The sequence below is a fragment of the Dendrobium catenatum genome, unplaced genomic scaffold, assembly GCF_001605985.2.
Source record: "Dendrobium catenatum unplaced genomic scaffold, ASM160598v2 fragScaff_scaffold_1082, whole genome shotgun sequence".
Lineage (NCBI taxonomy): Eukaryota > Viridiplantae > Streptophyta > Magnoliopsida > Asparagales > Orchidaceae > Dendrobium > Dendrobium catenatum.
The window spans coordinates 1,140,603-1,163,809 of record NW_021319544.1 but is presented as its reverse complement, the minus strand read 5'-3'; the positions used below and the strand labels follow the sequence as shown (position 1 = coordinate 1,163,809).

Below are 23,207 nucleotides of genomic sequence, written 5' to 3'. Positions count from 1 at the left end.
CGTGCAAATGACAACAGGTAAATCTACATTTTGTGTTTTAGTGGCTCTTTAAAAAAAATGAAGTGGTATAATGTTTAATGAATTTTATCATCCTACTTTTAGTACCCGCCTCGTTAGATCAAGCATCTGGGCCGAGTCGTGACAAAAGTGGTATCAGAGCAAGGTTAAAATATGAATCATACTGAAAGAGCCATTAGGATAATTATTAACGATTTTAATGTTAAATGATTATATTATGGTCAACAGGAACCAAAATGAGTATGAAGAAGAAGAAGAAGTGGAAAGAACAACACATAATGTTCTTGTTAATCCTAATGCATTGGCTCAAATGATGACAGCAGTGACTCAGTTGATTCAAGATTCAAGAAATCAATCATCGGGGAGTAGTAGTGATGGTGAATTGGTTATGGATAAGTATTTGAAATTGTTTCAGGATATGAGACCACCATTATTCAAGGGGGTAGAGGGACCAATAGAGGCTGAAAACTGGTTACTGAGGATTGAAAAGATATTAGAAGGAATGTACTGTCCAGAAGAGAGGAAAGCTTCCTTGGCAACCTTTGCATTAGAAGGAGAAGCTGAAAGGTGGTGGAGAGGGATGTATCAGGACAAATTTGAAGGAATACCTGGCATGCAAATTAAGTGGAATGATTTTACTCAGGTGTTCAGGGATTGGTTCGTACCTCCTTCTGCGAGGATTGGTATAAGGAGATAGATCAGTTATGCAGTTTGAAGCTGAATTTACAACATTAGTCTGATATGCTCCACAATTAGTACACACTACGGAGGATAAATGCCATCGATTCTTAGCTGGATTGAAGGATGCAATTAGGCAACCCCTGGTTCCTCTTAGAATTGAAGATTATACAGCGCTAGTGGAAAGAGCTAGAAGGATAGAGACCTGCAAAATACTCAAAGGAAATGTGATTTTCAAAAGAAGAGGAAAAGTTGTGAAGTTATGGGAGTCCCTCAGGATTCACATAGCAAGTCTTTTTCACAAGGTGAAAATTTTAAATAGAAAAAGACAAAGTCCAGCAGTAGTGATAGTTCAAGTGTGAATAGTTGCAGTAAGTGTGGAAAACAACATAAAGAAGAATGTTTATATGGTACAAATACTTAATTCTGGTGTCATCAACCAGGTCATATAACTAAGAATTGTTCTACTTTGGGGCAAAGACTACCAGGAGAGTCAAAGATAAATACTGGATCTCAGAGGAATGTTGGAAGACCAAGAACAGTAGAATCAGCTGCTTCTACTCCAGGATCAAGTCAAAGCATACAGAATACTCTGCCTAGAGTATATGCACTAACTCAAAAGGATGCTAAGGATTCACCTGAAGTGATTACATGTGATAAAAATAAGAAGTGAATGAATGTGTATTATGAAAACATTGTTAAAAAGAATGATAAATGTTTATGTTATTTTTTTATGTAATTTTATAGGTTTGATCATGATGCAAGGAAAGCCTGTGCTGATTCTTTTTGATATAGGAGCTCACACTCCTTTATTTCAGAAGAATTTGTTAAAACAGTTGGGCTGAATGTTTATAAGACAAATGTAATTTTGGAAGTTCTAATGCCAAATGGATCGATTATAAATATAAATGGTGTATGTAAAGTGACTTTCAAAATAAATGAAAGAGAGTTTGAAGCCACAATGAATGTTTTACCATTGCAAGAATTTGATATGATATTGGGAATAGATTGGTTATCAAGGCACTTTGTGATTATTGACTTCAACAAGAAAATTGAAGTTTAATTTTCATGGAGAAAGAGAGTTGAAATTTTATGGTGAGAGAAGAGTTTCTTCAATGATAATTACTTATTTGAAAGCATACAATTTTGTATCCAAGGGATGTCAGTGTTTTCTTGCTCAAGTAAATGATACAAATAAGGAAGAACAATTATGACTTTGGAGGATTTAATGCGATTATGTGTTTTAGATTTTCGAGGAAATTAGGAGACTCGCATACCGTTGATTGAATTTGCTTACAACAACAGTTTTCAAGCTAGCATTGGAATGGCACCATATGAGGCTCTTTATAGAAGAAAATGCATAACACCCTTGTGTTGGGTAGAAACTGATGAAAGAAAGGTGATTGGGACTGAACTGGTAGATAAGGCTACTAGCAAAATCAGATTGATTAGAGATAGACTAAAGGCAGTTCAAGATAGGCAGCAGAAGTATTATAATGCAAAGCATCGACCAGTGGAATTTGAAGTAGGAGAATTTGTTTTCTTAAAAGTCAGCCCAATAAAAGGTGTTCAACGGTTTGGAATAAAAGGAAAATTGAGCCCAAGATTTATAGGACCTTTTGAAATCATAGAAAGGATTAGAAATATGGCATACAGATTGGATCTACCAGTGCATATGCAAGGAATTCATAATGTGTTTCACATATCAGTGCTTCGAAAGTATGTCTCGGATGATTCAAAGAGAATACGGTCCAATCAATTAACTTGCAACTTGATTTGAAATATGTTAAGGAACCTGAACGAATACTGGAATATGATGTAAAACAGTTGAGGCATAAGGCAATATCTTTTGTGAAGGTTTTGTGGAAGCATGGATCAGAAAGAGATGTCACCTGGGAGAAAGAAGCATAAATGAAAAGTCAATATCCTCATCTCTTTAACTAAGGTACGTTTCCTTCTACCTGATTTAATTTCAAGGACGAAATTTTTTAAGGAAGGGAGATTGTGATGACCGGTTCATTCGGCCAGTTCGGTCGAACCTCTGAACCCCCCTCCCTATTAATCGCGAACAGACATTCGCGACACAGAGGGAGCGGGCAGTCGGCTACATGCGGGAGAGCGAGGTAAAGTTCGTTCTTTTCCAATTTTAACAATCGATCGTGTTCAAGAATGAGAGTAATCAACTCTTTTTCATTCCCATAGTTAAAGGAGTGCTAATTTGGGAGAATTTGCAACAAATGAGAGGAATGATCGAAGAGGAAGAAGGAAGAACTTCGTGGTATTTTTCTTTCCAAAAATTTTTGTATAAATTCCCTTCTTTTATTTCATCTAAAGCAAACGATATTCCTTGAAGGAATAGGGGGGATTGAAATCAATGAGAGAGAATTTTGGAAGAGAAAGAAGGATTTTTGGGAGATTTGGAAAATCCCCATTGTAAGTAATTTCTATCATGAAACTATTCTTAAGTTTTATTAGATAAAGCAAGTTCATAAAAACTTTATTGGTTGATGTTAGAGATTTAGAGAGAGATTCAAGGTTTTACCCTACGCCGAAGACTTGAAGGATTCAAAGTGGATAATTATAATTATGAAATTCAAAATTTAGTATTATTCTTTTGCTTTCAAAGTTTTATTTTAAAGACTACCATGTATTATAAAGTATGTTCGTGAAGAGATTTGCCATTGTTGAAAGATTAAATGTCTAAATATTTGTAAATATTATTACAACAAGAAACAAAAGAATCGAATAACATGTATGTATAAAAAGAAAATACATATATGCATTAAAGAATGAAATCAAGTATATGAATAAAAAGAAAATACATGTATGTATTAAAGAAATATAAAACAAAGGAATGACATATAAAAATGAATAGAAATGTTTATAATAAATAGAAAAGAAAGAAAAGGATATGTATGAAAACTTCAGGAGTTCACCCTCTTATGGTACTGGCTGGGGACGTCGTACTCGTGCACGTAAAAAGGAAAAGGAAAAAGGTAATGGAAATGGAAAAGGATAAATGGAAAAGATTATACCTTTGGGTACATTGAGACAGTGCTCCTGTATGAATTAAATGGGAAAAGGAAATATTTAAGTTTTAAAAAGCTTTAAAATGTTTTAAAGGAAAAATGATCGAATACGTATAAATTATTGAAATGAATTAAATAAAGTTAAGAAATGATAGAATACATATTAAATAATATTTATAGTGATTGTTTTAAATAGTTAACCACTGAGTTTATTTAGTAAACTAAACACACGAGTTTAAATATTTCAGGTAGGTTCCTAAGAAAAGAAATTGCTGAAAGAGAAGAATGTCTACAAAATGCGGCGTGCAAATGACAACAGGTAAATCTACATTTTGTGTTTTAGTGGCTCTTTAAAAAAAATGAAGAAGTGGCATAATGTTTAATGAATTTTATCATCTGACTTTTCGTACCCTCCTCGTTAGATCGAGCATCCGGACCGGATCGTGACATTTTCTCTCATACAAGAATCAGAATTCGTAGTTCTTCCCATTAGTTCCTTCGCCTCCAATGTCGCCGTTTGGATTTGATTTTCCAATAACCTCTTTACCATCAAATGAAGATCAGAAATTGTCTTCCACGGACGAAACCATGTCTTATATAGATGAAATTCGATCCTCCACCGTGGCTTTTACTTGGCTCATATCTCCTTCAAAACGCTCTTCCAATACATCTACCTTCTAGGCCGCCATCAAAATTTATGGATTTTGATCCAAAAATCAGCAAGGGTTCCTCTGGATGTATTTTCACTGCTAAAATTTCAAGAAATCAACCTCTGATGGTTCCAAGACTTGCTCTAATACCAATTTGATAGGAAATACTTGAATATTTCAAGTATGCCCTAACAAGAATAGGGATAAACAACAATAGAATCACACAAAAATCTGGTGGAAAACTTTCCAAATTGTAATTAGATTTGCAAAAGAGATAACTAAAGGAAACAACGAAACAAAGATACAATTGATCCTCAATTCAAGAGGAGGATCGTCTCTTCCAATCTTTAGATGAATCTAGAGCCCATGACACCAAGAAGAACTCTCACGATAATACAATAATCAAAAAATAACCCTAACCCTAATCTCCCTCCCGTACTTAAGGCATACAATTAAAACAATAAAACAAAAAGACCTAAAGACCCTTCCCGCCACCTCCTATGGCTTCAAATCTGAATTTGAAATCAAGTGGACCCCACCCCATCTCTCTCTCTCTCCCTCCCTCTTGTCGCCGCCCCTCCTGCTGTAGATGTGAACCCACCCTTTAGAAGGGGCTGGCTGGACTTGTCTACTTGGGGCCAGTCAAACATTTATATTGATAGTTTAGTCTAGAATGATTCTCATAACAAGACTTTAAGAAATATCAAGAAATATTTTTAATAGCCCTCTACAAAGCAAGACGGTGTCTATATTATTATTCAATGCTAACCTGGTCAAGTGGCAAGGCAATCAAACAACCTGCAAGACCATACACACATTTGTCCATCCCAAATTCCCTCTTGCAAGATATTAGTATGGATTTCATTTTTGGATTTACAAAGACCTCTTACAAATATAACTTTATCTTTAAGGTAGCTAATTGGTTCTCCAAAAAGACTCATTATTTTCCATACAGTAAGATTATTCATGCCTCACATAGCTCTTTCATTCTTTCATGATACCGTTCGACTTCATAGGAATCACATTTCCATAAATTATGAATGTGATACTTGATTTGTTGGATACTTTTTATGCGGTTTGTGCAAGACGCTTAGCATTATCAAAAAGTGTCTGCTTTCCACTAACAGATAGATGACCAAACAAAAAAAGAAAGAATTGTAAGTTGGCAAATCACTTGTTTGTAAGTTGGGAAATCACAAAAAAAAGAAACAAAAAATGAAACATTTAAATAAATGGGACTTAATACTATCACAAAATTTGCCTATAATAATGCTCCACAGAGCCTCTAATAAGTCTCCCTTTGAAATTTTCTATAATATTAGACCTCACATTCCCATTGATCTCATCTATTTACCTAACACCATGCCATTTCTTGGTTTGCTACTGAGTTCTCTGAACATATTTATAAATTGCATGCTGTTATTAAAAGCCATGCTGCTTCACAACCTGAACGTATAAGTTGATTGTTCATGCTTAACCAGATTTTCACGAATTTCAAGAAGGATAATAAGTTTTGGTTCTTATTCACTTAGAATGTTTGGCATTGAATTCTTTTAAGTTACATCATATTTCTAAACTCTTTAAAGTCGAGAATAAACTAGGACCTAATGATTATTTAGTTGATTTTCCAGAAGAGAACCATATTAGTCTTGTCCTCAACATTAAGATCTAATAGGCTTTAGAGAAAATTTCGAGCTCGAGTTTTACCACAAATGTAGCTACAGGTAGAGTTTCTCCTATATCAATAGCTATTGTTCCTATCGCTCTATGCTCCTTCTGAGTAGGTCATCATTGATGAGATTAGTACTGACATCTACTAAATAACAACAGCACCCCCTCGCTAAAATGGATATATGGATTCAAGTCAAGTTTACAAAGTTAATAAATATACGTTCAAGAATTGATTTCCCATGAGTCAGACGAGCAATATGAATCACTTAGAGAAGAAAAGATTGGGAAGGAGCACCTCATCGTGACCATAATAGCCAGATATGCAGTTCATTCTAGGTAGTTCCCACTTCTGAATACTTCCTTTGAATCCAGGACCAACCCCTCCAGTATAAATCGTAGCTTCATCATGGCAAACTGCTAATGATCTAAGAACACCAGGATGAGCACGAGTAGAGTAAAGAATTGAAGCTTTAATCTTCCAAGGATATTCTTCTTTTAAGCTGCCAGTACGACCAAGAAAATCTGGCAAATCACTGCTAAAATCAGAACCAGGGAACCAAAACCAGGGTTCGTTCTGTTCAAGGCTAGGTGCAATGGAAGGTTTAGAAGAACTTTGTTGAAGCTCATTTTCTTGGTTGCAATTCATCATATTCATGCCACCCAGAACTCCTTTCGATTGTGGCACAGACCATCCAACCCCATTCAGAAGCAGTTTAGCGGGGTTGTACTCTGACAAAGATATGTTAGCATTAAGTCTTTGAAAATTCGTATTTCCTCCAATTCTTCTAGACTTTTCCCCAATAGAGTTCCACTAAACAAGAATAACTTCATTTAATTCGAAGCAAATTTGATATACATAACTGAAAACTAGATTTTTGGATTAATGGAATAGCAAGCTTACTTGCCAATTGTGATCCCGATTAAGAATTTGCTCCAAAAGAAACCAAGTTGAACAGCATTGACGAAGCCTCTCAATTCCAATAAGACATGCAAAAGAAGGATATAAAAACAACCTGCAAAATACAGACAAAGGTACAATGTACTTCTTTAAATAGAAAATAAAAAAGAAAACTGCTGTATAAATTAATTAGCACAGAGGACACACACTAAATCCATTCGACTTCCAATCTGAATTTTTTCTTCTGATTTTGATGCCAAAATCTTGGAGTTTTTTCCGCTAGAACCAGCCTCCGAAGTTGTTGGCTGAGAGAAAGCGAGAGCATCAAATATCACTTTCAGTTGTGGTATGATAAATGAAGCTGTTGAGTCTGATCCAATCCTCTGAGAAACTGCAATGAGTGCTGATGCAGTAGCCTGGGCAGCGTAGAGTTCAAAGTTTGGTTAATGCATAACGTCATAAAATTTTTTTACCTGATTGTTTCGAACTAAATAGTTTGAACCCATTCCAACAAAATTATTCAAGTAAAACTGAACCACACAGATCATATACGATGCAAATGATAATACCTGAAGCACAGGGAGGTCAAGATGAGTCTGCATGAGAACCTTAACGTGGAGACAGGTTTGTTCCTACAATATTTGATATTAATTAATATATATGCATCATTAAAAACAATAGCAGCGCACCAATAAGCATAACAACAAAGCATATCCTACCTGAATCAGTTCCTTTAAAATTATCTCTTGAGGCAAAAGAGAAACGAGCCCATCCAAGAACGAAAAACAGTCAATCAAAGCTAAACCTATCCAGCTGCGTATAGGCTCAGGTTTGTTCATGTAAGAAGCATCAATACAAGTAAGAACAAGATTACGTATTAACGGTAGGAGCTGTCTGACAATGAAATTTTCCCCAAGAAGCCCACCTGTTAATCAAACAGATCCAAATGTGTCAGTTGCAGCTACTACCTTAAACTTTTATTAGATATTATTAAGTAAGAGGAAATAATCTTATATACCAATTCTAACCAGGGCATCGATTCCATCAGCAGAAAGGCCTTTACCAAAACAGTGGATAACAGGCAAGAGTGTCTGGATGTCATTTTTGTTAACAGGAACATAAGGAAGTGTATTGAAAAAGTGGGAAAATACAGAAAAAACAAGGTGAGGCATGCGTCTCACCTGGTGAATTGTAATGGGGATGCCAAGCTCTTCACTAGAACCAATTAAAACCACAGACGCAACAGAAGCTGAAACCTTGTTTGGTGAATTGTATAAGTTCGATATCACCAAAGGATGAATACTCTCTAGGTATGCTTGTTTACCCATTTGCTTCCACAGGTCACGAACAAAAGATTCTTGGAGAATGGAGACCTTCAGATGAGAATACTCTGATGCCTACAGTGAAAATTCATGTAATAAATAACATAGAAAGGGTACAACAGCAATCCAAAATGAGAATAATAAGTAACTTAATTAAACTTACTTGTAAAATCTTCTGAATGGTAGGCAAGAGCAGCTCCCTATTTGTCAGAGAGTTGAGGCACTTCAAAAATTCTTTCAATAAGCACAAGGCTGACTCAGCTTCAAAATCAGACAAAGCAGACATGATAAGAGGTAAACAATATGAGGCGCACATTTCTGCAGCATATGGTCCCATTGCTCTGAAAGCACCTTCACTAGCAAGCCTTGCAGCATACCGGAGGCGATAGCCAGGCCTTGATAAGAGTTGAAGTGGAGCTAAAAACAAATACACGCCTCTAACTGATGCAGAAAAGTATGGTGACTCCAGAAAACATTTAGCTGCAAGCCTCCTGAAAATAATGAACTTTTCAGGATTAGAATTTATTCAACAATAGATACAAAACTAAATATTGTTCAAAGCTTGTTGATGGAAATTTGAAAGTTTCTTATCAGATGAAATGCAAGATGTGAGCATTGAGAAGTACACGGTGACATTATGGGTTTTGAAGTCATCATACTTTTTAGTTGAGAACAATATATGTTCTCTAGTATTTTGATTCCTTCGTCAGTTTGTCATCTTGCTTAGACTACAAAGAAAATTAGTTTAACTATCATCAAATCCCCTGATAAAGCTCTTTTCAATCCTCTATTCCAGTAGTCAATTCTCGATTTATGTCCAGCCACTAATTGGGAAAGTTATTGCTTCTATTTGCCACAGATTTAGTGAATGTTACTATTGTTGGAATCAGCTCCAGTTGCCTGTCGTTTATAGGTTGTTGTTAACCATGTTTCTCTTTCTGCAAAACATGTACTTGCTTCTTCTAATGTTCTCAATTTTTTTCCTTGTACAAGGATATGAGCTAATTCCTGTATAGGTTGCAGCTTACCTACAGTGGCTAGACATCTGCTGTTTTAATTCTTCTACAATCGATGTTGTATCATAGCAGGGATTTGACATCTTACAATAGTTGGACATCAACAGCCTGTTTCCTTATTCTCTTGGCTTGGTACTATACAGGAACCGAGTCATCAAGTTGAGTAGGAAACTTATATGAGTAGGAATCCAAGATTGTTGACTTGCGTACTAGCAATTTTATCAATTTTAAGAATTATGAAATATTGATAAAATTGCTAATTTTCAGTATTTTGGGTTTATAATAAGGCCTCTAAGGCATAAACAATCAAATATTTACTTTCAAAATACATTTTATCACTTTCCAAATAAACTTACAGGGAGTTGGCATCTTATATTTTTTGTATTTTCTTATATATATATATAATTTTAATCTTTTTTAAGTTAGTATCATTAATGTGTATATAAAATGTATTTTAGAGACTTTTACTTCATTAAATATTAGTAAGCAGATGAAGGCTGGAATCCATAAGAAAAATATAGCATACTAAAAATTTGAGTAGTTGGGCACGGATGCATCTATACTTAGGCTTTCTTTTGGGCAATTTTCTTATTGCTTCCTAAAAAAAATTCATAAGAAAATTTCTTAAAAGCAGCAAAAATGCAATGATAAAGTCTTAATACATTTTTTTTCTCAAATGTATTTGATGTTGGATGCAAATTCTTCAGGTGTAATCTAATTGATAATAAATTCTGAGAAAACCTTTTTCATACACCAGTTTGGATTGATAAACCCATACCATACCCTTAGATGTCTTGCAACAGATTTTGTATTAATTACTTCTTGAACAAGGCAAATAGAAATACTCAAATTGTGACCGAGAGTTTATGCCACTGTTCAAACACTTAGCTATCCTAAAAATTACATATTACAGAAGGAATTTGTCCTACATTATAATCAACAAGCTTTAAAATGTTTGAACTCACAAAAGAGGTTATGACATAAACATGTTAAATGAGTCAGATTTCTACAAAAATATACATTTGTTCTTGACTATCGTGTTGGAGTTCAAAATGAACATTTTGATGCTTTAAGCAGCGTAGTATTATTTTACAACAATACAGGTTAAAGCCAGGATTTTGGCATTGTAAGGAATAATATGACAGTAATAAAGATTTCAACAAAGTATACCGTGACTTAATGAATGACTCATTTGTGTTTAATAAGGATTTTATGCATAAGGAGAGCTTTTTTTTTAGAAGTTTTTTTTTTTTTTTGGGACACTTTGATCCTTTTTAGAGAGATTTTTTTTAAGTTATAGGTTGATATTGTTACCAAACAATTTAATGGAGATAAATTTTCAGCCACAACTGAGGCAGATATTATTGGTCAAGTCTAAAATGAAATATCGTAGTAATTTTTTTGCAATACAGAACTTGCCAAATGGCAAAAGGAAAAAAGAAAAAAAAAACATTGGGATACACTCCGAAGGACAAATTAGATCGATCCATGTTCATAACCATCATCACTTCAACATCACAATAAAACTATTAATAAGATCATGATATATTTCCACTTTAACATTAAAAAAGTGCCAACAAGATCACTATAAGTGCGAAGTTTACTTATAAAATATTGTAAGTTGTAATATTTGATAGCCTTAATACATAAAAACTTGAGTGATTATATCATTTCTAGAATTCTTAACTATATATCTCATATCTCATATTTGTATTTCAACATATTTCCCAAATTGCACACCTTCAATGCATATCATGTAGTTCTTTTGACATAATATCACAAGGAAAACATCAATAAGATCATGAAACGTTGCAACCTAAATATTAACAATATTGATAGGGTCCTGATTTGTGATAACCATACACAAAAATAGTTAGATCATGATACAATGTAACATGTGATGTGCTATGGTGCTTTGACTTGCTATCTCTTATTTCAAAAAATTATGGATTTGCATTCTTCTAGTATGTTAGCCACGTCCTCAATCGCCAACTCACAAAAATCATTCCTTGACTCAAATGAAAGGATAATAGTTCAACACATAATACTCTTGAGAAAAAGATTAATCTGAAGAGGTACAATTTTGATAAAAGTAATGAGGTAACATTGTGCATTTGGTTAAGTGTAAATGAGGTAAATGAGGAATTGTTTAAAACATATCCTTATTTTGATAAAAGTAATGGAATAAAATTATGTATTTGGTTATGTGTAAATGATGTAAACGAGGACTTTTTTAAAACATGTCCTTATTCTGCTCATTATAAATAACACAGATACCACACACAAAAGTTGAGAACATTTACGAAATTTGGTATATTAAAATATAAATGCTATGATTTCACATAGAAATGTACATGTATGGAATAAGGACTTCCATTTTACAAGACCTTACAAAAAATATTACACTTAAATATGATCCTAGAGGCTTTTCCATGCAATTTGAGCTTCGTTGATCAACTTGTCAAACCAAATAGGTGGAGCATAAGGATACACGAACAGTAGGCTAACTGATGAGGACATCAAAGCATGAAACGTATATCAGAGACGTGGCCAACGATCTACGGCCACGATCGCGCCAATCTATTATTGAGTCATCATATGTATTTATTTTATTTATTTGTTTTATGTACTTGTTTTATTAACATTTCTCGTTTTACCCATAAGGGTTTTGTCATATGCAAGTCCTAGGGGCAATGTCGTCTTTTAGTTCCCTTTCATTGTATGAGGCTATATATAAGCCTCCTATATTTCTTTTGAAGTTAATGAATGAAAGATAATGAAAATTCCTGCAATCTTGTGTTTGTGTGAGAGCTTGAGAGCTTTAGAGAGAAATCCCTAGGAGAGCATAAACGGATCACCCACCAACCTTGGAAGAGTCAGGGTTCGTGGCTATTTTCTCGCTACCTTTCTTTCTCTTCCTCCCTCCCTTACCCTCCACCACCGACCAAGAGACCCTTCCTCCTCTCCCAGCCTAACCACCTTCCACCCCTTCAAACCACCGGCCAACTTAGCTCCACCTCCCTAACTCCCGGTCAACTCCATACCCCCACCACCTCTCCTACTTGGCTACCCCCACCTCCATACCACCACATCTCCCAACCCTAACCTAACATAGCCGCCGGCCATAGGCCTTTCCCCTTGCCTCCCACATTCAAAACCCCTCTTTACTACTTTCCTTTTCTCCTCCCAACCCATTTGGAAAGTCTTAAAATTCAAATTCTCAATCAATTTGAAATTTGAATTATTTCCTAAAATAGAATCCTATTTTAGGAAAATCTTCTAAATTCAAGCCAAATCAATTTCAAAATGAAATTGATTAAAATTATTTTCCTCTTCTACAAGGGCTTATTTAGCAATTCATAAAACCTCACCCCAACCCTATGCCCCTCTACAATGCCGCCGGCCCCTTCCCCCCCCTTCTTCCTCTTTGCCTTCAAAATTTTAATTCCTCTTTGATTATCTTTGTCCCCACTATTTAGTTCCTTTTCAAAATAAATCCTTCCCCATTGGAAAATAATTCAAACTTTGATTTCAAAATTCAGATTTGAAACCTTTCCTAATTGGGTATGATCTATATTTGGAAAGTTTTAAACCCTTCAATTCAAAATTCACATTTAAATTATGAGGAGATATGAGTCATCAATTCCTCCTAATTTAAGTAATCTTATTTAGGAAAGCCTCATTAAACCTTTCCCTAAAACCTCTCTCCTTCCTTGATGCCGCCGGCCTACCACCTCTCTCCTCTTTAATCCTATTTCATTAGGAGCCCCAATTAATTCCCCATTCAAACTGCAATCAAATTTCAGATTTGGAATATTTTCTTCCATCCATTAACACCATCTCCTGGAAATAGAATCCCTAACCTATCTCCCATATAGCCGGCCTCTCTCTCTATCCTCTACCTTCCCCAAAAGCTCATCCCAAACCTTCCTTTCAGGTGAGATTCCTTTCCTCCCAGATTTCCCTGCGGCTGTTTGAAAGTTTCAGCAAAACCTTCTGCTGTCCCGCCATCCAAAGAAGCTATGCTTGCTGTACAAATGTCAAGGACAGCCCAACTTCCTGCTCAGAGATTTTCCGGAGACAAGTAGCTTGCTACCCTGACGTCCAAAGCAAGTTTAATCGCTGTCCAGCCGTCCAGAGTTTGTCCTAGTCGCTGTCCATCTGTCCAGAGAGTCCCCGACTGTTGGCCAGAAGCTCTGGTACCATTTTAATAACCATTCGCTACTCTGGCGTAGGTAAACTTGTCTTCCGAGTCTTATCTTAACTTGTGGATTAATGGATTCCCAAAGGTTGTGTCAACTCGTTCGGTTAAAACATAGTAAGTTAGAGAGTTGAGTGAGGGATCCTTGCATAGTGACTAGTATTATTATTAGCATAGGGATTTCTCGTTGAAAACCTCCCACGCATGCAACGTTAGAGTAATTGACTAGTTTAGGATCTTAACCTCTACGCATGTGATTTGGCCTAAGCTTGTTTTATCGTCTTATTGTTTTTTTCTTATCGTTTAAAATCAATATAAGTTTATTGTTCTCTAAAATTTAAGCATGCAAAAATCATACATCAAATAAATTCTAAGCATTGTAGTCCTACATCACTAACTTTAGGGTTAGTCACATCATACCCAAACTCAAGCCAAAGTCAGACACAAAATCAAACCCATATCAAGCCTAGAATATAGATTGGGTGCATGAACATATAGGTCTACATGGAGGCTACAAAATAGGCTGCATAAAATCCACAAGGAGTTAAAGGAGAGCATGAATTAAAATCCCAAAAATATCTCCAACCATGCAAGGGTCGCAAACCAAAGGCATGAGTGGAAATCCTATTTTTGTGGGATTATCCAAACATATTTGATAGCCTATATATATATATATATATTGAAACAAACTTAAGATAGCTGGTACCCCCACCATCATCCATTCATATATATAGATATATTATTTTCAATTTTAAATAGACCACAAGTAGCAATTTCATTAAACGATTTTAAGCATATTTATGTTGAATATCTGAACTTGCATAATATAATTGAAATAACTCAAGAATAAATTAGAGATTCATTTCATGAGTTTGGCATAGGATTCTACAATAGACAATTAACCCTCAACCTTCTCACATCTAATAAGCTTGGAAAAACGATGATAGCTTTTGGAAGGAATAAAAAAAGTGCAGAACTAACTCCAATTCTGGTTTTTAATTATAAAAATCATGTGCAATCTATTTTATATAAGGAAAACGATATTGGTTTAGCCTAAGGAATGGGAGTTATGATAAAATCAATAAATGGTATTGGTGCCCCCACGCCAAAGTTGGCACAAGAAAACATATGCATTACACTATAAGACATACGGAAAGGTGCAGAAAATAAAAACATTTAGCCCATGCAACAGATGTATATTATTGATAGATGGGGGGAAGGCAAATATACTTCTTAAATGTCTGACACTTACACTTGCAAGGATATACAAAATATAAAGCAATAACAGAAGGTGAACGTGAGATATACGCATTTTATTCCAATTATGATAGCAAAAGCTGGATCATATATGTATATATATATATATAGAAATAATTCCATTGAATAGAATTAAAGTCTCCATGAAACTGGTCTTAGCATGATTTTCAAAACAAAATGGAGGAATAAAACACAAAAACCTTTTCCAGTCCCTTTGAATAGCTGCTTCAACAAGTACTGCGATGCAAGGGGGGAGCTCCTGCATAGCTCCAGGTAACACCCCATTTTCTTTGTATGCACACAAGGAGATAGGATCAAACAATGGCTTTCTCAAATAGAGTTCGGCCATTATACACCCAATGGAAAATACGTCACCAGCAAGATCTTCAGAATAATCTGCAGAAGGAGATGACAAATGCCTCCAATGCAACAACTCCTGGAAGCCTGTAGAGCTATTATCATCACTTTCAAAAAAATCAAGAAGATCGCCCAAGCCAAAAGGAAGCGGCATCGAAGAACTTTTTCCCGCTGTCTCTAAATCACCCATATTCCAATAAATATTGTCAATTACAGCATCACTATCATCATCAGCATCACTAGCCCTGCCCCAAATATTTGGGGTTGACTTATCCATGTTTGGATAAACACTGTGTAGAAAATCTACAAGAGGAAACTTCCCAGCTAAATTTTTATCATAGTTGTATACTGGATTTAAGGAACGTGCAGCCTCACAAAATAAAGTTGCCTCCTCTAAATTTTCCAAGTAGTCGGAATCTGAAAGGTGATACTGGTTGGCTGAAGATAGCAAAGCATAACCAAGATCTGATCTCTCACTAGCGTTCACCATTCCTTCATTCTGTACCCTTTGCTGGATATTATTACCTTCTTTGTTGCTATTATAATCTGACCAAGACTTGAGAGGTCGCCGCATAGGATGTGGCCGGGTAAAGAGTTGTCGACGTCCAGTTGACCTAGGCACTGATGTATCAGATACAGGAAGCATCACATTTTTTTCTGCAATAGATGCTTCACCAGAAAGCTTATAACCAAATGTTATATCAATCCAATGATGGATATACTTTGATACACGGTCACTCTCCAAAGCACTACGATGCTCTAAAATAAATTCCTCTGGAGAGGATGCCCAAGAGGGTACAGCTAAATCGCTCATTTCAGAATGAATGGAATAGAAAATATGAGGATCACTGTAGAACTCTGGTATGCACTCATCTGGAGTCCACTGGTAGAGTCTCTGCATGTTTGAAGGATACTCATTAGGTTCATAAACTGAACGAACGGCAGAACGAAGTATTTTTAACGGTAACCTTCTAGCTTTATAACTGCAGACGGCTAATTCTGAAAGACATTCATCAGAAACATGATGAGGAATTTCTGATGTAGAATAAGTGAAATCCAATTGTTCATCACCTTTTGCCAGCCTCCACTTGCTTTTCTTCAGGTCTCTCCAGCCTATATCAGATTTTTCATCAGGCTTTACACTAAAATCGATGACCCATGGCATGACAGTATGGAAAGTGTGGTCACCCCACCTTCTCCCAGCTAATTTATTCAAAAATAGAAGATATTCATAGTTACTCAGTTCACCTTTCCACCACTTCAAGAAATTAGAGTGCCAGTCCATCGAGACCGACAGTTGCAGATTGGAATGAATTGTTTGGCAGGGACAGCGATCTATGCGATGATGTCCTTCTGAAAAGGATGAAATTTGACGATTTCCACTAATTCTATGCTTCATTATCGACATATCAGCAAGGCTCAGCCAAGCCCACAATGAACCAGAGAGCAGAATGCTGGAAGGGCATAAGTTGCCATGTGCAATTCCTAAATCATGAATGTATGTCAAAGCTGAGAATATCTGGTAAATCAAAAATCGAATGTGCCAATCTGACTTCAAACTATTTGGACTGTAATGAAGAATGTCTTCCAGAGTGAAAGGAGCCTTTGGCTGTAACAAATAATCATAATCAGGAGCATTAATTACACCCAACAAAGGTGCGATATTTGGGTGTCTTAGGCAACGTTGAATGCTATTCACACCAAATGAGGGGAAACCAACTAATCTTAGAAAATTTAAGCTATACTGATCAGCCGATTCTCCTTCCACAAAGGCATTTAGTGATGAGATCACATAATCTTCAGTTGAACCCGATAAATACTTTTGGAAGAGATCACTGATTGCAGAGAAGGAACTTTGACAGGCAATTGCATGAGGAGACAAAACAGAAAGTATCTTAAGGCACAAGAACTTTTCAGAAGAATTGATGGAAGAACTTTCAAGATTCTTTCCGCTAATATGAAGTAAAGATGGTCCATCTTCACAATGATTAGAAGGTGCAACTCCTGTACGGACAATATCAGCTTTGAGCTCATCTTCACATAGAGATTTTTTTGATGAATATTTAATCTCTTGATGTTGTGCATTTTCCTCTGTTCTGACTTCCAGAAATCTGTGAACCAACGAAGAGAGAAGAAATGCATTATCTGGTTAAACCATCATACTTTTCCCATAAATAAAGCAGAAGTGAACCAAAGAGTCCTTACGCATTTTTTTAAGCACCTGTTCTGGTGGTCAAGTAGTTGCACAATAACAATTTGAGCTGAGGCATCCTCGCTACTACCACAAAAAAGCCAATCAGAGCAAATAGAATGAGGTATGAAGGGTGAAATTATTTATATCAGACGTAACCTACAGAATAAATATGTTTAGAGCAGAGATCAAAATTACCTAACAGCATTTTCTTCGGTGTCAGATGAACAAATCTGCAGAGGAGTAGCATAGTGGATACAGGTTAAAAAATCCTTCATATCTTATGTTTGCCTATTGATATATGTATTATGGTCCAGTTTCAAGGAAAAAGCTTGTTAGACCACAAGTAACAGAGATAGAAAGCCCTTAACATTATCACTCTGACTTACAATCAAACAAGCATGAAAGTGGAACTTGTTTAACAAATGTATCATATAAAGGAAATATGGTGTCCTTGTTACAGATAAAACTTGGGGCTGTGAGAAAAGAAACCGAAAAAAGAAATTTTGATTTTCGTTTTCTGTTATTTTGTTTTTTTGGTTTTTACTTGGATTTTGTCTTTTGTGTTTTTTTTTTTTTTTTGGAACAAAAATACGTCTGTAAGATTTACTTATTTTTTGTTTGCAGAAACAATAATAGAAAACATGCTTGGCCAAAAAAAAAAACTAAAGAACATAATATATAAGTTTATTTAATCATACTTAATTCATCTAAGAGTTAATTATCTTAACTAAATATAATTAAAACTAAATTACTTTGATGTACATCATCATAATCACTTATCAATTAACATATCAGGTTAATGATTTTTAAATTAATTATGTCAATCAAATTAAAGCATAATTAATATTTTTTTAGACACTGAAATCTTCAATTGATGTCAGCCTTAAATAATCATAAATAAGGATAGTAAATTTTAATCATCTTCATTAATAATAGCACTATGTTAGAGTTTAGACTACATTTTTATCATGGCTTCTAACTCAGAAAAACCATTGGCTGCATGAGCGGAGAAATTCATGATTATTGAATAAAAAACTCTTAGAATGAAATTTACAGCCCGCATAACTTGCAGCTAAAGTTTAGTTAGTTTAGGTTGGTTTTTTCATCCAAGTTTTTTCCAATTTTAAAATATTTGACCTCAAAAATTATCTTGTTACTGACAAAAATATTTAATCTATACTACTATTACAAGTGTCGCTAGTGATTCTTCCCAAACACAATCTTAACCATGCATTTCTATTATAAATTATAAATCATAACCATACATTGGGCCCAATAACCCTTTCTATTTGTATCCACTGTCAGTTTGGCAAGTTAAATACATATCAGCCTATGCATTCCTTTTGCAAATTAAATACATATGATCATTTTCGAGATCCGTCATCTTCACCATTTCTAAAGAAGCCTCTTCGCCTTCTTCTACGACATTATTCCAATTCGATTGGGATCGTCTTTGTGTGCTTCGCTTGAAGAAGATTTTTGAAAGAGTTGCTAAAAAAGCTTCTTCGACTTCTTCTACAATGTTCTTCCTATCGGATCGGCTTTACATGTTACACCTGAAGAAGAGTTTCAAAAGAGTTGCTAAAGAAGTTTCTTCACCTTCTATTCCTCACAAACATCACAAGCTGATACAACACTACTGATGTTGTCATCACAAACATAAGCCTTCAACCACCTGATTGATTTCCAACCTCCATATAAAAAGTAGTCTACAATCTATAATGCTACCATATCTATATCTCAAAATTAAAAAAAAAAAAAAAAAAAAAAAAAAAAAAAAAAACTTTTAAAAAAAAAAAAAAAAAAAAAAAAAAAAAAAAAACCTATTATAACCATAGAAATTTAATATTGAATAAAGAAAGCTATCTCTTCTATATCTCCACTTTTCCTTTCTCACGTTCAAATCTCATTAATGATAGCATCGCTTTGCTTTCTTCTTGATATTACAACACACTACCCAACAATGGCTAAACTGCTTTTATCCTTCTCTTCCCTCAATGGTATGAATCCACCAGCTACACTCTCACCAACAACTCTAACACAGATGCAAATTCCTCCTTCAAGATAGGCGACACATCCATTCCCACTCACTTAAGTTTCTGATAGATGACTCAATTTTGAATGGAGGGCTAAGATCACTTAGGTTGTTATAAGTTAAGGGTTATGATGATAGCAATACAAGTAATGTTGTACCAGCTAATGATGTTTTCTAGTATATAAATCAAGTACAACATCTTGTCAAGTAACTAAGGTCATAAGTGAACTAGAATACTCAATGAATAGCTCCATTCCAACTCCATTACAATTCATCTTTTCTTGTCTACATTGTTATATGAACAAGCCAAATGAGATTTCGAGGAGTTTGAGATTGAATCTAGCAAGCATAAGAATATAAATGCAAAATGAGCTCATTTATACTTTAGAAATTTGCTCAAAAATAATAAAACACTGGCATATAGTATATGTAATAGCCATTTTAGCTTAGGAATCTCACCACACTCTACATAAGAGAGTGTGCTTATAGAGATGATAAGATAGACTCCATTTTGACCTAGAGTATGAAGGGTTAAACAAATAATAGAATTCACTTTCAATCAATTAAATAAATCAAATTTACCTAATCCTTGGTCTTGAACAACACAACATATTAGAATAATACTACTTTGAGCTCATGAATAATGACGGCTAAACAAATACAGATCAAGCAGCACAATAACATGACCACCTAAAGTCATTTACAGAACTACAAGTAAACTAAACCGGCCCGTATCACTTATATAAAGATGTACTAGGACACCCGTTAGTCATTAGTGATACAAGAAGGACACCCGTTAGTCATTAGTGATACAAGAAAACCAAATACAAGAACAGTACCATATATTTCACTTATATAGAAAAAAACATATGACATTATAAACATAGCATTTATCATCATAAACCAGTTTAATAAGTATTTATCCGACAAGAACCAATTCATTCTGGGCTAGCTCTAACACAATACGGATCTCATTCTTGGTCCAGTATTTATAAACCTGAAATGGATTTCACCAGCATTTTTGTTGTGTCGAAATGTACCTAACTCACTTAGAGGCCCATTCCTACTTGAAAGAAACAAGAGGAAACACCCAATAATAGAATATACCAATTTTCAAGCTTGGATCTCAAGCTGCATTTTCTAAATAATAACAGAGAAATTGACGAGCTTTACATTGTATAATCATGTCAAACTACATAAACATGTACACAAGTTATAGAATCAAACTAACTTAAAATTATCATATCAACAAATGTACTTTGAGGCCTTCAACAAGATTGCTGCTATTTCAATACCAATACAAGGACTAGCTTTCAAGAAGCGAGCAGTAGTGAGGACTATCCTCAGACATCATTTTGCATCGAAAACACATCGCCTTCACGAGTTATTTTCATATTGAAACCAGTAGAATTTCCTTCATTCAGTCACAGAAAAAAAAAAAACAAATTTTAACCAGGAGGGAAGTTTCTAAATTGAAGCAGACCACGATTCTAATTAGAACATTTAGGAAAACGACATCGAAGCAGAGAAGAACGAATATGTAGCGAGAAAGTAAAGACCTGAACAACGGCTGCAGAACCAAAGTTGAGAGCGGAATCAGAGATCCCGTAGAGGAATACGATATCAGGTGATATGTCAGACTCGATTCGCCGCCGCAAACACTCAAAGCACGGCAACACGTCGCTAGACATTGGGACCTTTTCTACTCCGAAGTGGTAGAAGATATCGCCGAAGCCCCGTACTCCCGAGTATGGGACGGCTGCTTCAGCTGGAAGAAGAATGAAAGAAGTGATTTTGGTTGCGAATCACTAGCAGCCAATCCTACTGGTAATCCGGAGGAAGTTACCCTTTCAAACCCGGCAGATTAACTTCCTAAGACTGAATTTAATTCATTTCAATTTTTTTTAGAAGGGATGACTTGGTGGAATTTTAATTAGGGCACTGCTTAAGATAAATTATGTAGGTTAACCATAATTAAAATTTAAATTAAAATAACCAAAATGCAAGATGTTTATGCATAAATGACTTAACAGATATTTTAACAAGTAGTTGTTAGATGGTAACGAGGACACTGAAGTTCTCTTTGACACTCACCTAAATAAATCAATGAGTTCACCCTAGGCAATGATAGTTCATCAAGCAAGTAGATCGTCACTCAGCACTACCTTAGTAATTAGTTCTAGCCTCAAAGCTATCATCCACTCATCCAAGCTTAGCTAAAGGAATGCTCCGTCAAATTTTTATTGGGTGCGGACTCTTGACGTAGCTCTATGTCTGGAGTCCTATAATATCGTGTCATGTGGACCCCATCATTACCCCCACCGTTCTATTTACCACGTTTTTTCCAATTACAGCACGACCCGATGACCCGATCCGCCCTATTCGCAAAAAATTGAAAAACAAAAAAGCACGATAATACCATTTACCATGTTTTTCTCAATTACAGTGTGGCCCGATGACCTGACCCGAAATTAATTTGTATTTGTCGTTTCAGTTTTTAAAAATGACCTGAAGCATTTCGGTTTTGCACAATCGGGGGTTTAGGGTTTTAGTTTACTCCGCAAGAAAGACTTGCATGCGATCTTCATCTTCTACATGAAGCCACTTCGTTTACTCCACTTTTTTCGTTGCAGAAATAGAAGGCATGGCTAAGGTATATTTTTTATAGTAGGATAACCTATACTCATTTGTATTTATCACGTTTTATGGTTTAGGGTTGGATATGGTTTTTTGTACTCTAGGTACTACTGGATACCCCATCTGGGTACCGTTGGGTACCTAGCGGTACCCCATCTAGGTACCTATGTTCATTTCAGAAACAGGAATGCATAGTAAGTTATATTCATTATGTAAATGCCACATTTAGGGTTAGGGCTTTTTTTTCTATAGAGGATACCAATTTGTATATGTGTGTACCGTTGGGAACCGATGGGTGCCGCTGGGTACTCTGTCTGAGTACCGTCGGTATCGTTGGGTACCCCGTTTGGGTACCATTGGGTACCCCGTCTGGGTACCATTGGGTACTACTAGGTCATCCGTATGGTTAATTTTGGTGTGTAGCGCTGCGTATTTTTTGCCGATCAATTACATCTAACTTTGTAGGGATATTTTCTAAATATTAGTTTTCATTGCATAATATCTACATTTAGAGAAGTATGTAATCATTTGGTCGAAACATTTGGACAAAACTTTGTGGATAGGATGACACAAATTCATCTACATTAGTTTCTTTTGATGTCAAGTTACGTTCAAAATGTTCTGTTGGTTTACAAGTTATTGTCATTCTGGGATATTAGTAAGCAATGATTTATCATCAAGGACCGGAAGTTAGGATTTACCTGTAATAAAGTTTCTTTGATCTTAGGCATGTCGAACATAGGAAATCATTTTGACTTGGGAAGCACCCTGAATCATAGGGAAATTCGCAAATTACATTAATAAGGAGGTTCTTAGTTTAGATGACTCAACTCCACTTCTTGATGTGGTGAAGAAATTCATCATTTACTTGTTATCAAAACTTTTCTTTCCTCTGTGTAGCAACCAAAAACCAGCTACTATCCTTAGTGTAGCTCGTAATGTAGATATTTTTTTATCTTACAACTGGACAGAATCAATTAAAGATTTTTTGTCTGAGTTTGATGCAATTGCGAAAACGTTAACGAAAGAATAACCACTCGAATACATGAATAGTTTTATACATATTTTAATTGTGAGTACATACACTATTTTATTTATATGTGCATGTTCCTCGATTTTGCTTTTATACTGACATCCTTCTGTTTTGCTTGCAATTTTGATTTCTAGAGCATACAACAGTACACGCAGCAGTGGATTCTAAATCAAGACCACATTTTTTTTGCTGGGGTTGTGATATAATGTAT

General features: G+C 35.3%; 1 protein-coding gene across 5 annotated transcripts in view; it reads right to left on the bottom strand.

Moving 5' to 3' along the window:
• Nucleotides 1-21,200, bottom strand: part of LOC110109151 (protein GFS12) — a 29,164-nt gene extending 7,964 nt beyond the window's left edge. Inside the window, exons 1-12 of one of the 5 annotated variants that reach the window (XM_020840089.2) lie at nucleotides 20,886-21,197; nucleotides 17,487-17,521; nucleotides 17,319-17,375; nucleotides 14,941-17,208; nucleotides 8,430-8,757; nucleotides 8,126-8,341; nucleotides 7,963-8,035; nucleotides 7,664-7,869; nucleotides 7,514-7,576; nucleotides 7,152-7,360; nucleotides 6,948-7,059; nucleotides 6,342-6,857 (exon numbers count right to left, since the gene is read on the bottom strand). In XM_020840089.2, the coding sequence (XP_020695748.2) occupies nucleotides 6,342-6,857; nucleotides 6,948-7,059; nucleotides 7,152-7,360; nucleotides 7,514-7,576; nucleotides 7,664-7,869; nucleotides 7,963-8,035; nucleotides 8,126-8,341; nucleotides 8,430-8,757; nucleotides 14,941-17,208; nucleotides 17,319-17,375; nucleotides 17,487-17,521; nucleotides 20,886-21,017 (4,215 nt within the window). In that variant the 5' untranslated portion in view covers nucleotides 21,018-21,197. Of the gene's footprint in view, nucleotides 1-6,341; nucleotides 6,858-6,947; nucleotides 7,060-7,151; nucleotides 7,361-7,513; nucleotides 7,577-7,663; nucleotides 7,870-7,962; nucleotides 8,036-8,125; nucleotides 8,342-8,429; nucleotides 8,758-14,940; nucleotides 17,209-17,318; nucleotides 17,376-17,486; nucleotides 17,580-20,885 lie in introns of those variants that run through there. The other 4 variants (XM_020840090.2, XM_028698411.1, XM_028698412.1 and 1 more) reach the window with 4 other exon arrangements.
• Between the last annotated feature and the right edge of the window lie 2,007 nt (nucleotides 21,201-23,207).